We start from the raw sequence: 23,329 nt of genomic DNA on the forward strand, positions 1-23,329 counted from the left end.
GCCTTGGCCTCCCAAAGTGCTAAGATTACAGGCGTGAGCCACTGTGCCCGGCCTAGAACCATGGACATGTTCAAGTGGAAGAAAACAAAAAGATATATTTAAAAATTTTCCAGAGACTCACTCCAGGTAGTATGACTCGGATGATCTTAATTTCCTTCATCTTTTTCTAGATTTTAAGATTTCTTTGCAATGATGAATTACTTTTATAATCAAGAAAAAGAAGTTCTTCCTTTTAAGGCAACATTTACCTTAATAGTTCCAAGATCCATTGGATTTTTGACAATGTCATAGTAGTTATGGAGTCCCAAAGCATTAACGTCAACAGGATTATAAAAGGGCCATGCATATGAAAAATGTTTCTTTGCAAGCATTTCTTTAAGAATCTCACTACAGTGTTTTAATTGTTCAGTTACTTTAACACTCTTCACATTATATTGTTGCTGAGAATCTGGCAAAACATTCTTTGGCATATTTTCTTTTATAGGTGGCAGTGTCACTGATTTTTCTGTGAATGTTGGAGAAAATTCACTACTTGCTTTAACTGCTGAAGTTGCAGGAGTTGTTGTATCTGCTTTCCTCTTCACACCCTTTGTAACCTAAAACAGAACAATTCAACAACAAAAATATATTTGAGATGATATTCAGAGCAATAGTTCCTTATCAGTTAAAAGAAAAAAAGGGAAAGATTATTGGCACCAAGTCTTTATATAGATAATTTACACATATTGTTGTCAATCCATGCATTAAATATTGCTAAAGGTTAATTTCCTTTTGTAGGCAAACTAAATAGTTCTAATATTATCTTCTCACATACCAAAGAATGTCTTGTGCAAACCTTAAGATGAATGACAAGTAAAAAATCAAAGTCACAGTTATACCAAATAAAGTTTCTGAATACCTGAAAATCAGCAAGAATATGTGATTTTTAAAAGAAAACTATGTAGGTGAACAACTTCTGATATTAATACTATCAAGATACCCAAACAGTACAAATTCTACCTAAGAAATATCTAAAATTTGGCTAGCCTCTTAGGTGTCTATTCATAAAATGCATAGAGAGGTGGAAACAGTATTATTTCAGATTGCTAGATACTAAATGAATTAAAAAAGAAAAATTGCTAGAGGCTGAAGACTAATTTTCCTATTAATGGAAAAACAATCCAACATTAAAAAGCAATGATTTAAAAACTACAACAAACTTACTTGGGCCGCAGTTTGTGAACTGGAGTTGACTGAAGCTCCCTGTGCCACGTTCAAGGGAGAAATAGATGTCTTAGGAAATACAGAAGGAATTGCTTGCTGCTTAAATACTTTTTCTGTTGCGCTGGGCAATGATTTTTCTTTAGCAGAAGAAACAGCTATATTCTGTTGAGTGCCTGGAAAATTATGAGCCAGAATCAAATATATGAATGAATAAAGTACAAAATATCACTTTCTGTCTTATTTTCTATTTCATTTAGTTCAGCTTTTTAGCAATATAAGCATAGGATACTTATTTCATTTTGAAATCTACACACACAGGATTAGACAGGTTAGACCAATTTAGATATAATAATGGAGACTTCAACATTTGTTATTAAATGGTAGGTTTATCAGTTTTATTCAAAAAGGTGCCTGGCTTAAACCAAGACTAATAATAGAGGTGTGTGGTTAGCTTCAGGTAGCTATGAATATGAGGAAAAATTTCAGATACTCTGGAGACCAACCATACAATACTATGTGAGGTCTTCAGAATGCTCTGCATAAATATCCAAGGACTTCATAATTGTTACATAGTCCATCACAGAACAAAAGATGTGAATATGATTCTCTTATCAATACCTTCTTCAGAAAATTCTGCCAAAGGAATAATTGTCACATTCTTCTGCCCTGTTCTCACAGAATGTTATGATGTAAGACATTTGGATCATATCACTCTGAAATCTGTTATTTCAAAAGTTCAACCTTCCATCAAGGCAACTCTATTCTTCTAATTGTTCACAACAAAAACCTGGAAGTCATCTTTGACTCCACTGTCTCTCAAACTCCATATCCAACCCACCAGCAAACCCTGTTAGCATTATCTTCCTATCTAGACTCCAAACACTTCTCACAAGTGGCATTCACTTTGGCCCAAGGCATCATCAGTGCACAACTCAATTATTGCAATAACATCCAGGCAGGTCTTCCTTCTGCTTCAGTACTCTATAGTCTATCCTCAAAACAGCTACCAAAGTGATCTTTTAAAACTTAAATCAGTGACAGCTTGTAATCTTGCTAAGTAAAAACCAAAGTGCTAATAGCATGTGTACAATCTGCTTGTCCTCTTCTCCATACTTCTTCCCTCCTTCCAACCTCACTTCTTATTTTTTTAATTTTTTTTTTATTATACTTTTAAGTTCTAGGGTACATGTGCACAACGTGCAGGTTTGTTACATATGTATACATGTGCCATGTTCGTGTGCTACACCCATTAACTCGTCATTTACATTAGGCATATCTCCTAATGCTATCCCTCCCTACTCCCCCTACCCCACGACAGGCCCCAGTGTGTGATGTTCCCCTTCCTGTGTCCAAGTGTTCTCATTGTTCAATTCCCACCTATGAGTGAGAACATGTGGTGTTTGGATTTCTGTCCTTGCGATAGTTTGCTAAGAATGATGGTTTCCAGCTTCATCCGTGTCCCTACAAAGGACATAAACTCATCCTTTTTTATGGCTGCATAGTATACCATGGCACATGTGCCACATTTTCTTAATCCAGTCTATCATTGTTGGACATTTGGGTTGGTTCCAAGTCTTTGCTATTGTGACTAGTGCCGCAATAAACATACGTGTGCATGTGTCTTTATAGTAGCATGATTTATATTTCCTTGGGTATATACCCAGTAATGGGATAGCTGGGTCAAATGGTATTTCTAGTTCTAGATCCCTGAGGAATTGCCACACTGACTTCCACAATGGTTGAACTAGTTTACAGTCCCACCAACAGTGTACAAGTGTTCCTATTTCTCCACATCCTCTCCAGCACCTGTTGTTTCCTGACTTTTTAATGATTGCCATTCTAACTGGTGTGAGATGGTATCTCATTGTGGTTTTGATTTGCATTTCTCTGATGGCCAGTGATGATGAGCATTTTTTCATGTGTCTTTTGGCTGCATAAGACACTTCTTTTGAGAAGTGTCTGTTCATATCCTTCACCCACTTTTTGATGGGATTGTTTTTTTCTTGTAAATTTGTTTGAGTTCTTTGTAGATTCTGGATATTAGCCCTTTGTCAGATGAGTAGATCGCAACATATAGCTATTTCTGGCTCTTCAATTCTTGCAAAACAAACTCAGGAACTAAGTAAATTTGAATGTATTTTAAGATAAGGTTGATATTCCTCAATATCTGAGTTGTCACTACTCTCTAAAACTTAGGAATCAAATACATTCAGATAATCTCACATCCTTTGATATTCCAACTGTTGCTCTTTGAACTCAGGAGCTAATTAGATATGCATAGTGAGGAATAGTTACAATTATTTAATTTTGTCTCTATCCCTCACAAGAATAAAAAGCCCTGTGAGGATAAGGGGACTTTGTTTTGGTCACCCCTAAATCCCTTGTGCCTAATGCAGTACTTTGTTCATGAGAGAAACACAGTAAATATTTGCTGCATGCCTATTGTGTGTTGGGCACCATTTTAGGTGCTAGGGCACAAAAATGAACAAGACAGACATAGTATCTGCTCTTGGAGCTTACTGTCTAGTGTAAGAAACAGACAAAAAATAAGTAATCAAACTGAATACAAGTGATGCTAAGTGTTAGGAAGGAAATATACAGGTTACTGACTAAATTAAGGCAGAGAACTATTATGGAGAGGGTAGCCAAGGAAGGCCTCCCTCTCTAAAGCTGAACACTAAGATGTCACTATAAAGGTAAGAAGTAGCCAGCCAGGTCAAGAGAACTATAGAATGGGAAGTAAGTCCACATGATTAGTGTGTGCACGAAGAAATAAAAGCATTTTAAGAAAGACACAGTAGTCTCCTAAGGCAAATACTGACAGAAGTCAAATAAAATGAGAATAGAAAAACACTACTTAAATTTTGCAGCATGAAGACTACAAGTGACCCTGACTGACAAAACGTTTTTGGTGGTGAATCAAAGCTAGAACTTGTGCTAAGGAGACTACATGAGTAAATAGGAAGAAAGAAACAAAGAAAAAAAAACAACAATAGCTGGAAGGATATGGATAAAGGAGTATTTTAAAGATGAGATACTAGAGCAAGCTTATAGGGTCATGAGACTAACCCCATAGAGGAGGAGAGATTAATGATCCAAGAAAAAAGGGAGATAACCAAAGGAATAAAATGGTTGAGATGGCAAGATCTGTTCACAAATGAAGGCATTGGCTCAAAGTGATGGAGGAGGAAAGGATCTGTTATAGGCCTTTGCTCTAGCTGATTCCTCTAGCTGGAATGTTCTTTCAAATCTTCACTTCTCAATGAGGCCTCCCCTGAATCTGTCATGTTTGTCTCTCACTTTCTACTGGAATATAAATTCCAAGATGGCAAAGTTTTTGTTTTATTCACTGATAATATCTCAAGAGCACAGAACAGTGTTGTGGTACATAATTAGCACTCAAGTATTTGCTCAATTAACATTACCAGTTTAATACCGAGTTTTCTTTGCCATAAATTATCAACATGTACGTAACATTATTTTAAACCAGCTACCATCATATGACAATTTTCCTACCACTGTGACTAACAAAGACACGACTCTGGTAGTGGAATGCTTTTGTCAAAAGTTTTTTAAACTTAGACATTCACTCTGAAGCCAAATCCTACCTATCCTTTGAGGTCAAACATAACTTATATCACCTCTAAAGCCTCTCCCAACTTTTCCAGCGTGATATGGTTTGGATGTTTTGTCCTCTTCAAATCTTATGTTGAAATGTGACCTCCAATGTTGGTGGTGGGGCCTGGTGTGGGAGGTGTTTGGGTCATGAGGGTGGATCCCTCATGAATCTCTTGATGCTGTCCTCGACGTAATGAAGGAGTGCTCACTCTATGAGTTCACATAAGATCTGGTTGCTTAAAAGAGCACCTCCTCCCTACCCCCACCTCACCATGTGACACAACAGCTCCCTCTTTGCCTTTGACCATGATTGAAAGCTTCCTGAGGCCCAGAAGCTAAGCAAATGCTGGTGCCATACTTACACAGCCTGCAAAACCATGAGCCAAATAAACCTCTTTTCTTTGTAAATTACCCAGCCTCACATATTTCTTTTCTTTTTTTTTTTTTTGTTTTTTTTTGAGAAAGGGTCTTGCTCTGTCGCTCTGTTGCAGTGGTGTGATCATGGCTCACTGCACCTTCAACCTACTGGGCTCAAGCAATCCTCCCACCTTGGGCTCTTGAGGAGCTGGGACTACAGGTGCATGCCACTATACCTGGCAAAGTTTCAAATTTTTCTATAAAGGGTCCTCCTATCCTGCTCAGGCTGGTCTTGAATTCCTGGACTCATGTAATCCTCCCATCTTGGCTTCCCAATGTGCTGGCATTACAGCCATGAGCCACAATGCCCAGCCAGGTATTTCTTTATAGCAATACAAAATGTACTAGCACACATCACATATCAATTTCTCACTCTTGGCCATGCATGGTGGCTCACGCCTGTAATCCTAGCACTTTGGGAGGCCAAGGCATGAGGATCATTTGAAGCCAGGAGATCAAGATGAGCCTGGGCAACAAAATGAGACCCCACCTTTGTAAGAAACAAAAAAATTAGCTGGGTGTAGTGGCACATGTCTTTAATATTGGCTACTTGGGAGGCTAAAGTGGGAGGACTGTTTAAGCCCAGGAGCTCGAGGCTGCAGTGAACTGATCGTGGAGTGCCACTGCACTCCAGCCAGGGTGACAGAATGAGACCCTGTCTCGAAATAAAACAAAATGTCTCATTCTTTTGAAACACAGCATATATTAACATGTAATTTCATCTGACACATGTCATAATGCATTGTCTTAATTTTTTTCCATAATGCACTGTCTTGTAATTTTTTTCAAGTTTTATTTCTAACAAAAAACTTAAATGTAGGCCAGGTGCAGTGGCTCATGCCTGTAATCACAGCACTTTAGGAGGCCAAGGCGGGTGGATCACCTAAGGTCAGGAGTTCGAGACCAGCCTGGCCAACATGGTGAAACCCCATCTCTACTAAAAAATACAAAAATTAGCTGGGCATGGTGGCACGCGCCTGTAATCCCAGCTAGGCAGGAGAATCACTTGAACCTGAAGTTCAAGGCAGAGGTTGCAGTGAGCAGAGATCATGCCATTGCACTCCAGCCTGGGCAACAAGAGTGAAACTCTGTCTCAAAAACAAAAAACAAAAAACAAAAAACTTACACACTTGAGAGTTAAGTTGCAGCTACTTGTTTCAGATGCTCAGGTAACTGTTAACAGCATGTTTCCCTCAGATAAAAGATCAATAAGAAGATCAATAATTTTTACCTTCTAGCAACATTAAATGGAAAAAATAATAATTTTTATCTTGCTAAGGGTAATAATTTAAGTCAGCAACAATTAGCACGTTGGTTTTACAATTTAAATACCATACTGATCTATGTATTATCTACCTCACAAGGGCTTATTTAAATCTTCTTGTAGAAGCCCAGGTCTCACATTGTCAGACATTAGATCAACCTTTTCTAAAATAAGAATAAGGACTTAAATAATCAGTGAGTATCTGAATATCTCATAGACTTGGTTAAAGCACTATAAGTTATGACCCACCTTAAGGATCTATTAGCAATAAAAAAGCATATATTAGCACCAATAAAAACCTCAAAAAAAAATCAACCTCTGCCATGAACCTATTACAAGCTTCCTATATCTCAGGCACTTAACTATATACTTTATAAACATTTACAATCATGAAAGATAAATATTTTTAGGGCCAGGCGCAGTGGCTCACGCCTGTAATCCCAGCACTTTGGGAGGCCGAGGCAGGCGGATCACGACGTCAGGAGATCGAGACCATCCTGGCTAACATGGTGAAACCCCAACTCTACTAAAAAAAAAAAAAATACAAAAAATTAGCGGGGCGTGGTGGTGGGCACCTGTAGTCCCAGCTACTCTGGAGGCTGAGGCAGGATAATGGCTTGAATCTGGGAGGCAGAGCTTGGAGTGAGCCGAGATTGCACCACTGCACTCCAGCCTGGGCGACAGAGCAAAGACTCCATCTCAAATAAACAAACAAAACAAACAAATAAATAAATAAATAAATATTTTCCTGATATTGTAAATGAGGAAACTAACATGGAATGACTAAGAATTTAAAGTTTACACTGCTTAAGTGATCCAAAGATAAACCAACATTTACTACATTCTTGGTTAACCTCTACAATAAATCTATTTGAATACTTAAGATTTAAGATTTTTGAAACACCATATTTAAATGATATGATTATTAGCTGTAAAGATGATTTCCTCCAAAGATTTTTGTGAGTGAAGAAAAAGTTAGGAAAAAAAGACAATCTTCCAACCCAATACTAACATTTTATTCTCAGCTATGGAATTTTTTTTTTAATACAGAGAGCACCAGCAATTTGGGCATTCTTATCAGTACAGCACAGATACAAGATCCACTGAAAACAGTAGTAACAGCTATGATTTTCTGAATCCCTACTATGTGAATGGCATTATGCTACAAGAAAGCTGGCTCCGAGGCCATAATCAATGCAGTCCTCACTATTCTTGAATGATATCCATCCTTGTGATCAAGGTTTGGCAGATTGTTTTAAGTGGACATTTTTTATCAATAGAATAGGATGTAGGACTTCTGGATGTCTGTCTCCTCTGAGGGATTTACACACACACACAAGACAGATAGAGAGGGGAAAAGAAGGGAGAGAACCATAAAGTGTTTACCTCCTGCCTTACCTTTCTTGATTCTTTCCTTACCACCCACAACTTGCTCTTCTTGTGGCATCTGAGATAATTTCTGCATAAACAGCTTCTCTAGAGTTTGTGCCATAAGAACAATGTCATCTCCAGGCTACAAAATATATTAAATATACCATAAGGATATACAGTATGGTCACTGTACCAAATGTTTTAAATTCAGCCCACTTTATGGAAGGCAGTAACATAGTAATCCTAGACGGTATTCATCTCTTATAAATTTAGAAAATAGTGAAACTGCTCACATTTTATTTTCTTATTCTCTATGGCTGAAAGCAGCTCACATTTAAAATTCTAGCATCCCACTCCTTCAACTTCTAAAAAGGACCCAAATGGCTTTCTGAACACTAAAGAATTACAATCCAACCAATCCTACTAAATCAAACAGGTATTAAAACTGATAATTTCGCCAGGCATAGTGGCTCACGCCTGTAATCCCAGCACTTTTGGAGGCTGACGGGGGTGGATCACCTGAGGTCGGGAGTTCGAGACCAGCCTGACCAACATGGAGAAAGCCTGTCTCTACTAAAAATACAAAATTAGGCTGGGCGCAGTGGCTCACGCCTGTAATCCCAGCACTTTGGGAGGCCGAAGTGGGCGGATCACCTGAGGTTGGGAGTTTGAGACCAGCCTGACCAACGTGGAGACACCCTGTCTCTACTAAAAATACAAAATTAGCCAGGCGTGGTGGTGCGTGCCTGTAATCCTAGTTACTCAGGAGGCTGAGGCAGGAGAATTGCTTGAACCCTGGAGGCGGAGGTTGCAGTGAGCTGAGATCGTGCCATTGCACTCCAGCCTGGGCAACAAGAGCAAAACTACATTAAAAAAAAAAAAATTTAGCCAGGTGTGGTTGCGCATGCCTGTAATCCCAGCTACTTGGGAGGCTGAGGCAGGAGAATTGCTTGAACCAGGAGGTGGAGGTTGTGGTGAGCTGAGATTGCGCCATTGCACTCCAGCCTGGGCAACAAGAGTGAAAACTCCGTCTTAAAAAAAAAAAGAGAATTTCTACTCACAAATAGATTAAAACAAAACTTACTCATGGCTGTACAAAGTATCTCATGGTTTGATTGGAAGTAATTCTGTTTAAGTAACTAATTAATAAAATAACACTGTAGCACTGACTCAATTTTTAAATATTTTTTTCTAAGCCAACTCTACCAACATATTCAATGACAAAGTCTCACTCTGTCTCCCAGGCTGGAGTACAGTGGTGCAATCTCGGCTCACTGCAACCTCTGTCACCTGGGTTCAAGCGATTCTCCTGCCTCAGCCTCCCGAGTACCTGGGATTACAGGTGCCTGCCACCGCGTCTGGCTACTTTCTGTAGCTTTAGTAGAGACAGGGTTTCACCATCTTGGCCAGGCTAATCTCGAACTCCTAACCTTGTGATCCACCCGCCTTGGCCTCCCAAAGTGCTGGGATTACAGGCATAAGCCACCGCACCCAGGCAACATATTCAATTTTTCAATCTTAACTATTCACTTACAAGTCTTCCTCTTGCTTCAATTTATGACTGAGAAAAAAAGTAAGTAATTTACAAAGCAACAGTTCTCTTAAATAAAGAGAACATTTATTTCTAAGTTAGGTAGCTCAGGAAAATTACTAAACTTCATTTTAAAATATTACATCTGAAAGGACCCTTTGGAATTGTAGTTAAATTAAAATGAAGTTGCCAATGGTACTGATTTTTTAAAAATTCACATTGGAGCTGGATGCAGTGCTGTGTGCCTATAATCCCAGTTACTTAGGAGGCTGAGGTGGGAGTATCACTTGAGCCCAGGAGATCAAGTCCAGCCTAGGCAACACAGTGAGTCCCTGTCTCAGAAAAAAAAAAATCATTCTCATTGGCTAATAGTTTTAAATCTTTTATACATATAAGCTGGCATTGGTAGTTTTCTTGGGAGCCAAATCAAACTTTCTATTACAATTCAGTGTCACTCACCAGTGATTTTGAATAAACGAAATCACAAATACTTAGAATTCTCATATTTAAATGAGATATAAGCTTTAAAATATTTAGATGCCCTAGAACAGCTAGAAAAGGATACAGTACTGTAGGAAATGGGAATACTATATGGAAGAAAACCAAATACACAAATCCAATTTTATGGATGAGAGCCAATATGAAGATTAAGTTTAAAATCTCCACATACACTGCACTCCAGCCTGGGCAACAGAGCAAGACTCTATCTCAAAAAAAAAAAAAAAAAAAAAAAAAAATCTCTACATATATCATATAGGCAAATTCATTAACACAAATCCAAGTACTACTACTGGGATAGAACAAAGAGCATATCTGATCTTTTTTTTAGACGGAAAAACAAGAGACAGGGAAAGGCAAAAGGGAGAGTCAAAGGACTCATCCCAGGAAGGTGGAATTTTTTTTTTTTTTTTTTTTGAGAAGGTGTCTTGCTCTGTCACCAGGCTGGAGTGCAATGGTGGCATCTAGGCTCACTGCAACCTCTACCTCCTGGGCTGAAGCGATTCTCCTGCCTCAGCCTCCCGAGTAGCTGGGACTACAGGCACACGCCACCACACCCAGCTAATTTTTGTATTTCTAGTGAGGCGGGGTTTCACCATGTTGCTCAGGATGGTCTCGATCTCTTGACCTCATGATCCTCCTGCCTCAGCCTCCCAAAGTGCTGGGATTACAGGTGTGAGCCACTGTGCCCGGCCAGAACATATCTGAACTTTAAATCAACTTGTGAAGTTTAGAAGTAGGCAATTGGTTTCACTTTTTAGGTTATGGCCAGGGGTCCATACTGTGAAAATTTAATGAAGATTAGTATACGCTAAGGCTTTTCCTTTATCTCATAAGTAAAATGACAGGAATGCAATAGAAAACGTTCTAAAATACCTTATTCACAGAAACCAGCTCTCACTGGTATTTTAGTTTTTAAAAACATAGCCACTACAGCTATTCAGGCACAAAAATATTACAGCAAATAGACTGAACAAGTATTGGTATGTGAAAATTATGAAATTCAGTGAAAAGTATTGTCCTTAAAAATATGTAAAAGATCTTGGCCAGGCACAGTGGCTCACACCTATAATCCCAGAACTTTGGGAGGCTGAGGTGGGTGGATCACCTGAGGTCAGGAGTTTGAGACCAGCCAGGCCAACATGGTAAAACCCCGTCTCTACTAAAAAAAGATACAAAAAATTAGCCAGGCAGGTTGGCGGGTGCCTGTATTCCCAGCTACTCAGGAGGCTGAGGCAGGAGAATCACTTGAACCAGGAGGCAGAGGTTGCAGTGAGCTGAGATCACACTACTGCACTCCAGCCTGGGTGACAGAGCCAGACTCCATCTCAAAAAAATAAAATTATATATATACATACACACACACACACACACACACACACACGTAAAATATCTCAAATGAAGAGACTTGAAATCTGAAATGATCACATGATTTTATACATTTCTCTCCTATATGTAATGGCAAAGAATTAGTAAGTATAACATAAGGCTTACATACCTTGTTATATAAATAACAATTTGAGAACATTGTATTGAAGTCTTCTATACATTCTGAGGCCTTCGCATAATATTTATTCTCCAAGCGCTTCTTAATTGTATTTAAATCCATTGGGTTTTTTATAATGGTATAATAATCCTATGGTTTTGAACAAATTCTAAATGTTAGTAAGAATGAATACACTACCACTATTGATACACAAAGAAATTTAATACACTATACACCTGTAACTAGAGAGAGCAACTGATTATCTTTAAAAAGCCATATTCTGGCTGGGCGCAGTGGCTCACGCCTGTAGTCCCAGCACTTTGGGAGGCCGAGGCAGGAGGATCACTTGAGGCCAGGAGTTCAAGATCAGCCTGGCCAACATGGTGAAACCCATCTCTAATAAAAATACAGAAAATTGGCCGGGCATGGTGGCTCACGCCTGTAATCCCAGCACTTTGGGAGGCCAAGGCGGGTGGATCACCTGAGGTCACGAGTTCGAGACCAGCCTGGCCAACATGGGGAAGCCCCATCTCCACTAAAAATACAAACATAAGCCTGGTGTGATGACGCGTGCCTGTAATCCCAGCTACTCAGGAGTCTGAGGGAGGAGAATCACTCAAACCTGGGAGGCAGAGGTTGCAGTGAGCCAAGATTGTGCCACTGCACTCCAGCCTTGGGGACAGAGCAAGACTCTGTCTCAAAAAACAAAACAACAGCAACAACAACAACAACAAAACAGAAAATTAGCCAGACGTCCTGGCGCATGCCTGTCTTCCCAGCTACTTGGGAGGGTGAGGCCCAAGTATCACTTGAGCCCAGGAGGCAGAGGTTGCAGCAAGCTGAGATCATGCCACTGCACTCTAGTCTGCGTGACAGAGTGAGACCGTCTCAAAAAAAAAAGGCCATATTCTAGAAACTAGAACCTTCAGTAATGAGAAACAAAGCTGACTGCTATGGCATTATTTTTAGATGTTTAAAAAAAAAAAAGCCAATAAAGATGAACAAAGGTAAGAATTTGAGAATAAAATTATCCTTGAAAATAAAAAGGGCATGAGGAAAAAGAACCTTGTTTTTATGGAGTCTGACTCCATAGAATAAAATTCCAGCTTCAAGTTGACTAGCTATATTGTAAACTACTCAACCATTGCATTACTGAATGGCTAAAAATTCCTAACGTAAGACCTAAAGTCAAATTCTGTATGTGATGCAACTAAGCCTGCCAGGAAGTGTCAAGAGAAACTTCATGGAAAAGGTAAAATTCAGGATAACTCTGCATCCAAAAGGTGAAGTGACATATACTATAATAAAAAAAACACGTATTACAATTTATCACAAATTATTAAAATAAGAATGCGAATGCTCAGAAAAATAAGCTTTTTTTTTTTTTTGGAAAAAATTACTCATTGGGATAGACTTTAATGATGCTAAATAAATCAGCTGTTAAATATTTTTTTATTTTTTATTTTTGGAGATGGAGTTTTACTCTTGTTGCCCAGGCAATGGTGCAATCTCGGCTTACCGCAACCTCCACCTCCCAGGTTCAAGAGATTCTCCTGCTCAGCCTCCTGGGTAGCTGGGATTACAGGCATGCGCCACCACGCCCTGCTAATTTTGTATTTTTAGTAGAGATGGGGGTCTCTCCATGTTGGTCAGGCTGGTCTTGAACTCCGGACCTCAGGTGATCTGCCCACCTCGGCCTCCCAAAGTGCTGGGATTACAGGCAGGAGCCAATGCGCCTGGCCAAATATGTTTTATAACATTAAAGACTAGTTATGTCTTACAGAAATTTACAGGATTTTTCTTTTTTTGAAACTAACATAGTTGAAGACATACATACAGGCAACTTTAGTTTCACAGCATCCACAGGACGTTGAAAAGGCCATGAAAAACTATGCTTCCATAAATCCTTTAGGACAACTTTTTGTAGATACTGAAGTTGATTTGTCAATCGCCCATTTTTCTTAGTATTTATATATTCTGGTGGAGGAGGGTTAACAATAATAGCTGTTTGTCGACTTGGCAGAGACATTCTTAACTGCTTCGAATCCTGTCTACAAGTACATGTCCTGAAAAACAAAAACTGAATACTTCAGAAGCACTTTAGGAATGGTTTCCACAGGAGCTGAAAAGTGTTATTCAAGAGTAACAGAAGCCGGGCACAGTGGCTCAGGCTTGTAATCCCAACACCTTGGGAGGCCAAGGCGGGTGGATCACCTGAAGTCGGGAGTTCGAGACCAGTCTGACCAATGTAGTGAAACCCCGTCTCTACTAAAAATACAAAAATTAGCCAGGCGTGGTGGCGCATGCCTGTAATCCAAGCTACTTAGGAAGGTGAGGCGGGAGAATCCTTTAAACCCGGGAGGCAGAGGTTGCAGTGAGCCAAGATCGTGCCATTGCACTACAGCCTGGGCAACAAGAGTGAAACTCCGTCTCAAAAAAGAGTAACACATACTGTATTTTAAAGCACATCATGATTAAGACAGGATGAAAAAAAAAAAAAGCCAAATGGCAAAGGAATCAATTTTTAAACAAATACAAACTTTTTATATACAAGTAGTAAAAGTTTCACTATATATGCCTTAGCCTTGGATGTTTTAAATTATTTCAACATCTCAGTCTTTCTACCTTTCACAAAAACACAAATTGAGGTCTTAGCAGGAAAAGTCTATAAATTCCTAGTTGGAAGAAATAACAGAGAATGTTAAAGATATGATCAGTGTGTAAGTATTCTACAATTGTTAATTCAATGAAGAGAGAAAAACAAAGTAAAAAAATGTTCTGGCTAATTTGAAAAAAGTGATTGATTTATTTATGGTCTCTCTCTCTCTGAGATGGAGTCTCACTCTGTTGCCCAGGCTGGAGTGCAATGGCGCGATCTCGGCCCACTGTAATCTTTGCCTCCCAGGTTCAAGCGATTCTCTAGCCTCAGCCTCCCAAGTAGCTGTGACTACAGATGCATGCCACCACGCCCAGCTCATTTTTGTATTTTTTTGTAGAGACGGGGTTTCAACATGTTGGCCCGGCTGGTCTCAAACACCTGACCTCAGGTGATCCATACACCTCGGCCTCCCAAGGTGCTGAGATTACAACCTTGAGCCACCATGCCCAGACAAAGTGATTTCATTTTTATTTTTCTGTTTTTATTTTTTGAGATGGAGTCTCACTCTACCACCCAGGCTGGAGTGCAGTGGCACTCCACTCACTGCAACTTCCGCCTGCTGGCTTCAAGTGATTCTCCTGCCTCAGCTTCCTGAGTAGCTGGGATTACAGGCACCTGCCACTACCACGCCCAGCTAATTTTTGTATTTTTAGTAGAGGCAGGGTTTCACTACACTGGCCAGGCTGGTCTGGAACTCCTGACCTCAGGTGATCCGCCCTCCTCGGCCTCCCAAAGTGCTAGGATTACAGGCGTGAGCCACTGCACCCGACCCAAAGTGATTTATTTTAAAACCGAATTTATTAGATTAAAATGTTACTCTGTGGCACATATTGCTACATCTAGAATAAAATATTTTAAATTTCATAGGTGTTTCAGAAAGACAGTATTTCATATTCCTAGACAGCATCATTACTTTAAGGATAATAAAGGTACTACTAATGTGCACATAATACCTCAAGTACATGAGCAAAATGAAAAGTAATGAAATAAGTTGCCCATTTTTAGAGACCAGTGTTAACACTTAGCCAATAATATATCTTTGTCTGCATTAAAGTAGTATTAGTTCTCACCTCCTATTGCATATTAATCACTTGTAGATATTTTTGAACTGTGGCATAATACATACCAAAATTTACCATATTAACTCTTTTTAAGTGTACAGTTCAGCAGTGTTAAGTATATTCATGTTTTTTTGTGAAACCAATCTCTAGAACTTTTTCATCTTGCAAAACAGAAACTCTATGCCCATTAACCAACAAATCCTCATTCTTCTGTCCCCACTGTACCTGGCAACCACCATTCTGCTTTCTGTTGCCATGAATTTGACTACCCTAAATACTTCATTAAAGTGACAAATCATATCATTTATCTTTTTGTGTGACTGGCTTATTTTTCCTAATATAAAGCCCTCAAGATTCATCCATGTTGTAGCGTGTGTTAGAATTTCCCTTCCTTTTAAGTCTAAATAATATTCCATTGTATGTGTATCATTTTCTTTATCCATTCATTCATTGATGCCACTTGGGTTGCTTCCACTTCTTCACTATATTGTGAATACTGCTGCTATGAACATGGGTTTACAAGTATCTCAGGACCCTGCTTTCAATTCTTTTGGATATATATACACAAGTGGAATTGCTAGATCATATGGCAATTATATTTCTAATTTTTTGAGGAAGCCCATCCCATTTTCCATGGTCGATACATGATTTCACATTCCCATTAACAACGTACAAGAGTTCAATTTCTCCACATCCTTGCCAATAGTAATTTTTTGTTTTAATAATAGCCATCCTAATAGGTATGAGGAGCTGTGGATCTTCAAAAATACCAATGCTCAGGTCCCAATCTCTGGAGAGAGCGCCTGGGAATCCGTTTTGTTGGTTTTTTAAAAGTTCCCTGTTACTTCTGATGTGCAGCCAAGATTGAGTACTACTACATTAAAATGAATTGAAGGTGGTTATCAATCTTCTACTTTCACAATTTTCATGTTACACATATATGGAAATATAGCACTTAATAAAAGTCATAGGCTGGGTGCTGTGGTTCATGCCTGTAATCCCAGAACTTTGGTAGGCTGAAGAGGGCAGACGACTTGAGGGCAGGAGTTCAATACCAGACTGGACAACAAGATGAAACCTCCCATCTCTGCAAAAAATACAAAAATCAGTCGGGCGTGGTGGTGCACATCTGTAGTCCCAGCTACTCGGGAGGCTGAGGTGGAAGGACCACTTGAACCCGGGAGGTAGAGGCTGCAATGAGCCCAGATTGTGCCACTGCACTCCAGCCTGGGTGACACAGCAAGACCCTGTCTCAAAAAAGAGCTCAGGAATTCAAGACCAGCCTGGGCAACACAGTGAGACCTCACCTGTAAAATTTTTTTAAAAAAAAAAAGAAAAAGAAAAAGAGAAAAATCATTAAGAACAAAGATGGAGCTATTCTAGGATGTCACAACTAAACTGGCTCTTATCCTGGCTTTGTAATTATTTAAAGCTAACCTACTTTTTAGGTGCCCCAGTCACTGTACCCTCCCTCAACCACAAAGGTTAACCACTCCACTGACTTTTATCACTACAGACCAAGCTGTGACCATTTTTGAACTTTACATATAGTATTATTTACTATGTATTATGTTTTTGTTTTTTGAGATGGCATCTCACTCTGTTGCCCAGGCTGGAATGCAGTGGCGCAATCTTGGCTCAAAAAAAAAAAAATATATATATATATATATTTATTACACAATATACTTTCTGCAGTCTCATGGTTTCATTTTCTACTTTTTTGAGTCAGGGTCTGACTGTCCCCCAGGCTGGAGTGCAACGGTATGATCTTGGCTCACTGCAGCCTCAAACTCCTGGGCTCAAACGACTCTCCCACCTCAGCCTCCTGATTATCTGGGACTATAGGTACATGCCACCATATCCAGCTCTTTTTTTTTTGTACAGATGGGGTTTTGCCATGTCACCCAGGCTGGTCTCGAACTACTGAGCTCAAGCAATCTGCCCTCCTTGGCCTCCCAAAGTGCTGGAATTACAGGCAAGCCCACGGTTCCCTGCCTCATTTTCTACATTTAATTTTTTATCTAGAATTACTTTCCACTGGTATCTTTGTCTACAGACATTCCCCAGCCTTGATTTTTTTAAGAAATACCTTGCCACACAAAAAACTTACACAGGATGTTTATAGCAGCTTTATTCATAATTGTCAAAACTTGAAAATAACTAAGATGTCCTTAAGTAGGTGAAACGGTAAATACACTCTACTACATTCATGCAATGAAATATTATTCGGCACTGAAATGAGCTGTCGGCTGGATGTGGTGGCTCACACCTGTAATTCCAACACTTTGGGAGGTGAAGGTGGGCAGACCACCCAAGGTCAGGAGTTCAAGACCAGCCTGGGCAATATGGTGAAAACTCATCTCCACTAAAAATACAAAAACTAGCCGGGCATGGCGGTGAACGCCTGTAATCCCAGCTACTCAGGAGGCCGAGGCATGAGAATCGCTTGAACCCTGGAGACAAAGGTTGCAGTGAACTGAGATCCCACCACTGGACTCCAGCCTAGGCGACAGAGTGAGATTCCTTTAATAATAATAATTAAAAAAAAAAAAAAGACATGAGCTATCAAGTCATGAAAAGACATCGTGAAAGCTTGAATGTTGTTCTCAAAAAAAGGCAAAACTTAGCCAGGCATGGTGGCTGACGCCTGTAATCCCAGCACTTTGGAAGGCCAAGGCAGGTGGATCATTTGAGGTCAGGAGCTCAAGACCAGCCTGGCTAACATGGTGAGACTTCCCTGTCTCTAATAAAAATACAAAAATTAGCCAGGCCATATGGCGCATTGCCAGTAATCCCAGCTGCTCGGAAGCTGAGGCACAAGAATTGCTTGAATCTGGGAAGTGAAGGTTGTGAGCCAAGATGGCCCTACTAAACTCCAGCCTGGGTGACAGAGCAAGACTCTATCTCAAAACAACAACAACAACAAAAAAAAACCCAAAAAACACAGAACTATAGAGATAGTAAAAAGATCAGCAGTTGCCAGGAGTTTGGGGAGGAAGGAATAGGCAGAGCACAGAGGATATTCAGGGAAGTGAGACTATCTTGTATGATAGTATAATGGTAGATCCATTTGTTAAAACTCATAGAATGTACACCAAAACAGAAACTATGGAAACGATTAATGTTGGGTGATGACGTGTCAATGTAGGTTCATTGATTGTAACAAACGTACCACTCTGGTGCTGTACTAGTGTTGAAACGGTAGATGGGAACACTATTTACTGCTCAGTTTTGCTGTGAACCTAAACTCCTCTAAAACATAAAATCTTTTTTTTTTTTTTTTTTTTTTTTTGGAGATGGAGTCTCGCTCTGTCGCCCAGGCTGGAGTGCAGTGGTGCAATCTCGGCTCATTCTAAGCTCCGCCTCCCAGATTCAAGCCATTCTCCTGCCTCAGCCTCCAGAGTAGCTGGGACTACAGGCGCCCGCCACCACACCCAGCTAATTTTTTGTATTTTTGGTAGAGACAGGGTTTCACCGTGTTAGCCAGGATGGTCTCCATCTCCTGACCTCGTGATCCGCCTGCCTTGGCCTCCCAAAGTACTGGAATTACAGGCATGAGCCACTGCCCCCCGGCCAAAAATAAAATCTATTAAAACACACATACATACAAATCCTCTCCCACTAAGTTCAGCGCTAACACAAAAGTTTTTGCTCTCCCACAAATCATAAATACCTTAAAAGATTCCATAATTTCATATCCCTCACAGGCCTTCCTCAGTTACCTTCCTAGACTTCTCTGTAGTATTTAACATGGCTAAGTACATAGTACCTATAAATTACCTATAAAGCCTTTTTGCCAAAAATGTGAACAATTGAATGTAATCAAGATTTTATTTCTATTTTTAAAAATTTGGAGACAGGGTCTTGCTCTGTCACCCAAGGCAGGAGTGCAGTGGCTCAATCATGGCTCACTGCAATCTTGAACTCCTGGGCGCAAGCAATCCTCCTGCCTCAGCTTCCTGAGTAGGACTACAGGTACATATCACCATGCCTGGTTAATTGTTTTTTCAGGGAAGGGGGGAAGCCAGAGTCTCATTGTTTCCCAGACTGGTCTCAAATTCCTGGCTTCAAGTCATCCTCTCACCTCAGCCTCCCAAAGCGCTGGGGATTACAGATGTGAGACACCATGCCAGCCTAATCAAGCTTTTAGATATAACTTTTATTTTACAGAAAATTCAGGGACTTAGAGCTGTGCTGTATGATGGCCCCTAGCTAACCATAACAATTTAAATTACCCAAAACTTAACAGAATTAAAAACTTAGCCACATTTCAAGTGCTTAATAGCCACCTGTGGCTAGCAGCTGCTGTAGGAGACAATGCAGATATAGAACACTGCCATCACGGCAGAAAAGTTCTAAGGGACAGTGCTAAAATGGCCTATTGTACAAAAGTCAAGGTCATTACAGAAAATAAGAAAAATGACTCTACATTAAGATCCATGATACACAACCCAGGAAAAGCAGGCGGGGGGTGGGGGGTGGGAAGAACCATGATAACCAAACTCAATTGGTTATTCTATATCAAATCTTGGTTTTAAAACATCAGCCATATTTCCAGCCAGAAAGGTGGCAAAAGAAAAAAAGAAAAAGATCAGTCATAACAAACATTTTGAGACAACAAGGGAAACCCAGGGGATTGTTCATCTTGACAGATGCAATAGCAAGGTGTACAGGAAAAAATGTTAAGTGTTGCTCAAAAAAACTTGCGAAGTCGTATCTGTAACATATCTTTAAAAGGCTTGTGGGAAGGCTATATAGAAAAGCAAATATGGCAAAATGTTGACAACTGCTGATATACAGAGATGTTTTTTGTACTATTTTACCTTTCTGTACACTTGAAAATTTTAATAACAGCCTTAAATACACTGTAATTGAGGGCCACAGATGGCTTGAACATGAATGGACCAAACATTAATAATTCTGATATCATTGTCACTGGGCAAAACAATAGCTAATATTTGATCATCTGATTATCTTCTCAGTGGTGAATTCTCTGCATTTCTTGGCTGGAGGCCCCGGTTTCTAGTGTGAAGTGAAGCTCACTGTCCAGCAATATATGACTAAAAATTTTCCCTTTTATAATGTATCCACTGTCATTACCCATCTTACTGTTTCAATTACTTTAATCTTCTGTTTTTAAACGTTTAAAAATGGGCTTACGTGGCTTTTTATACTTTGCAAATTTCTATGCTAGACAGCTGTCAATTTTACTATTTCACTTTCCCTAAAGCCTTATTAATTTTAGCTCTTAATTTTTAATAACAAACAGAAAAAGCCACCACAAGAGTTCTACAAAAGAACCCAAAAGAGATTTTTGCTGTTGTTTTGTTTTGTTTTTAAGACCGAGTCTCACTCTGTCTCCCAGGCTGGAGTGCCATGGAGCAATCTCAGCTCACTGCAACCTCTGCCTCCCGTGTTCAAGCGATTCTCCTGCCTCAGCCTCCCTAGTAGCCGGGATTACAGGGAGGCATTACACTGCACCCAGCTAATTTTTGTATTTTTAGTAGAGATGGGATTTCATCATGTTGGCCAGGCTGTCTTGAACTTCTGACATCAAGTGATCCACCTGCCTCAGCCTCCCAAAGTGCTGGGATTACAGGACTGAGCCACCGCACCCAGACAATTTTCATCTTAATGGTGGGTCCTAACCACTTGTGAAGTGTCAGAAGTAAACATGTTGGTTAATTTAAGGTTCTCTCTAAAAAGCACTTATACTCACATTCCAATATGCCACCTTAAGGAGGGAAAAAAAGTACAGAGTTACCATTATACTGGCAACTATAATCTGCAGTCTAACCCATCTAAGTCAAAGTCCACTGTTTTTTTGTTTTGTTGAGACAGGGTCTTGCTTTGTCACCCAGGCTGGAGTGCAGTGGCATGATCACTGCTCACTGAAGCCTCGATCTCGGGCTCAAGCCATCCTCCCACATCAGCCTCCCAAGTAGCTGGGACTACAGGTGCATGTCACCACACCTGGCTAATTTTTGTAATTTTTTTAGTAGAGACAAGGTTTCCCCATGCTGCTTAAGCTGGTCTTATTAAACTCTTGGTCTCAAGTGATCCTCCCACCTCGGCCTCCCAAAGTGCTGGGATTACAGGTGTGAGCCATCACACCCAGCCTCCACTATTGCTTCTAATGTTTATAGTGAGTTGTCATTTTGTTATTTCTGCTTTCAAAACATTTTTTACCTGTGGATATATCTCTAGAAAGATGGGTCATACATGGTGGCTCATGTCTGTAAACCCAACACTTTGAGAGGCCAAGGTGGGAAGAACACTTGAGCCCAGGAGTTTGAGACTAGCTTGGGCAACATAATGAGATCTTGTGTCTACACAAAATACAAAGAATAACTGGGCATCATGGAGCACACCTGTAGTCCCAGCTACTCTGGAGGCAGAGGTGGGGGGATCACTTGAGCCCGTGAAGTCGAGGCTGCAGTGAGCCATGATTGCACCACTGCACTCCAGCCTAGGTGACAGAGTGAGAACTTGCCTCAAAAAAATTGCCGAGCATGGTGGCTCGCACCTACAATCTCAGCACTTTGGGAGGCCAAGGCAAATGGATCACCTGAGGTCAGGAGTTTAAGACCAGCCTGAGCAACATGGTGAAACCCTGTCTCTACTAAAAATACAAAAATTTGCCAGGTGTGGTGTCACGTGCCTGTAGTCCCAGCTACTTGGGAGGCTGAGGCAGGAGAATTGCTTGAATCCCGGAGGGGGAGGTTGCAGTGAGCTGAGATCACGCCACTGTACTCCAGCCTGGGCAACAGAGGGAGACTCTGTCTCAAAAAACAAAACAAACAAACAAACAAAAAAAACAAGAAGAAAATGGTAAGTAAAAAAAAATGTGTCATGAGCAGATGAAATCTAATGTCAAGAATTCAATGTTACATAGTAACCACTCATTACAACTGTTCAAAAACAATGTATCATAAATGATAATGAAAAGTTCAGTTCACTTTGTTGAAGACAATCACACAACAGTATAGCATTCCCTTGTTACACCAGTCTATGGTTGAATGAATAAATTGCCTGAAAACCACATGTCTCTTGCCCACTCAGTAACTCTCAAAATAACCTTGGCAACTCTGAAAAGAATCTTTTTCTTGCTGTCACCCAGGCTGGAATGCAGTGGTGTGAACTCGGCTCACTGGAACCTCTGCCTCCCAGGTTCAAGTGATTCTCCTGCCTCAGCCTCCCAAGAAGCTGGGATTACAGGCACCCACCATCAAACCTGGCTAATTTTTTTTATTTTTAGTAGAGACGGTGTTTCACCATATTGGCCAGGCTGGTCTTGAACTCCTGGGCTCAAGCAATCCTCCTGCCTCAGCCTCCCAAAGAGCTGGGATTATGGGCGTGAGCCACAACACCTAGCTGACAAATTTTTGAATTCCCTCAGTGATTACTAACTGTAATCAGTTATTAAATTGTGTTGCCCTATGTGCATACTTGAATCTCAGGAAACAGCACAGCATGGAACTAAAGAGCTTGGATTCTGGAGGTCAAAAGTAACCTGGCCCTTGATGAGCTCATACACTAATTCCAAATCCTACACCATCAAATGAGCAGTCTCTAATCCAAGGGAGAAAATAGTTTCTGCAAACTTAGATCAGGCTTCAATTTGGGCCAGAGGTAATTCATAGAAATGATTTACAATGTTGGGGTGGAGGGAGGGGGGAAGGATAGCATTAGGAGAAATATCTAATGTAAATGATGAGTTAATGGGTGCAGCACACCAACATGGCACATGTATACATATGTAACAAACCTGCACGTTGTGCACATGTACCCTAGAACTTAAAGTATAATGATAATTTTAAAAGAAAGAAATGAATTACAATATTTATTCCTTACAATGACTCAATCTTCTCATTTGCTTCTTCCTTCAGTCTAAGGATGAGGCACTTTTTCTATCTAGAACTCTTTTCCCAGGGACTCTAGATAACACTCCCCCATTGCCCCTGGAAGGCCCTTGGTCCCTTTTTTTTTTTTTTTTTTTGGAGATGGGTCTCACTATGTTACCCAGGCTGGTCTTGAACTCCTGGGCTCAAGCACTCCTCTGCCTGCCTCAAGCTCCCCAAGTGCTAGGATCACAGGCATGAACCATTGTGCTGGTTCATCTTTTCTGTATCTTCAACAGATGGCCTGGTCCATCTTCTCTGTATCTTCGACATTTATCTACTAACTTCCCTCTATATAAACTTTGTCAAGTCTCCTTTAA

General features: G+C 40.3%; 1 protein-coding gene across 7 annotated transcripts in view; it reads right to left on the reverse strand.

Moving 5' to 3' along the window:
• The window catches only part of BRDT (bromodomain testis associated), a 64,062-nt gene that overhangs the window by 37,532 nt on the left and 3,201 nt on the right, over positions 1–23,329 (reverse strand). For all 7 annotated transcript variants that reach the window (XM_054531251.2, XM_054531246.2, XM_024249840.3 and 4 more), the window contains 5 exons: positions 13,226–13,454; positions 11,401–11,538; positions 7,901–8,015; positions 1,204–1,376; positions 249–596 (listed from right to left, as the gene is read on the reverse strand). In XM_054531251.2, the coding sequence (XP_054387226.1) occupies positions 249–596; positions 1,204–1,376; positions 7,901–8,015; positions 11,401–11,538; positions 13,226–13,417 (966 nt within the window). In that variant the 5' untranslated portion in view covers positions 13,418–13,454. The remainder of the gene's footprint in view (positions 1–248; positions 597–1,203; positions 1,377–7,900; positions 8,016–11,400; positions 11,539–13,225; positions 13,455–23,329) is intronic.

This window comes from Pongo abelii, chromosome 1 (assembly GCF_028885655.2).
Source record: "Pongo abelii isolate AG06213 chromosome 1, NHGRI_mPonAbe1-v2.0_pri, whole genome shotgun sequence".
Taxonomy (NCBI): domain Eukaryota; kingdom Metazoa; phylum Chordata; class Mammalia; order Primates; family Hominidae; genus Pongo; species Pongo abelii.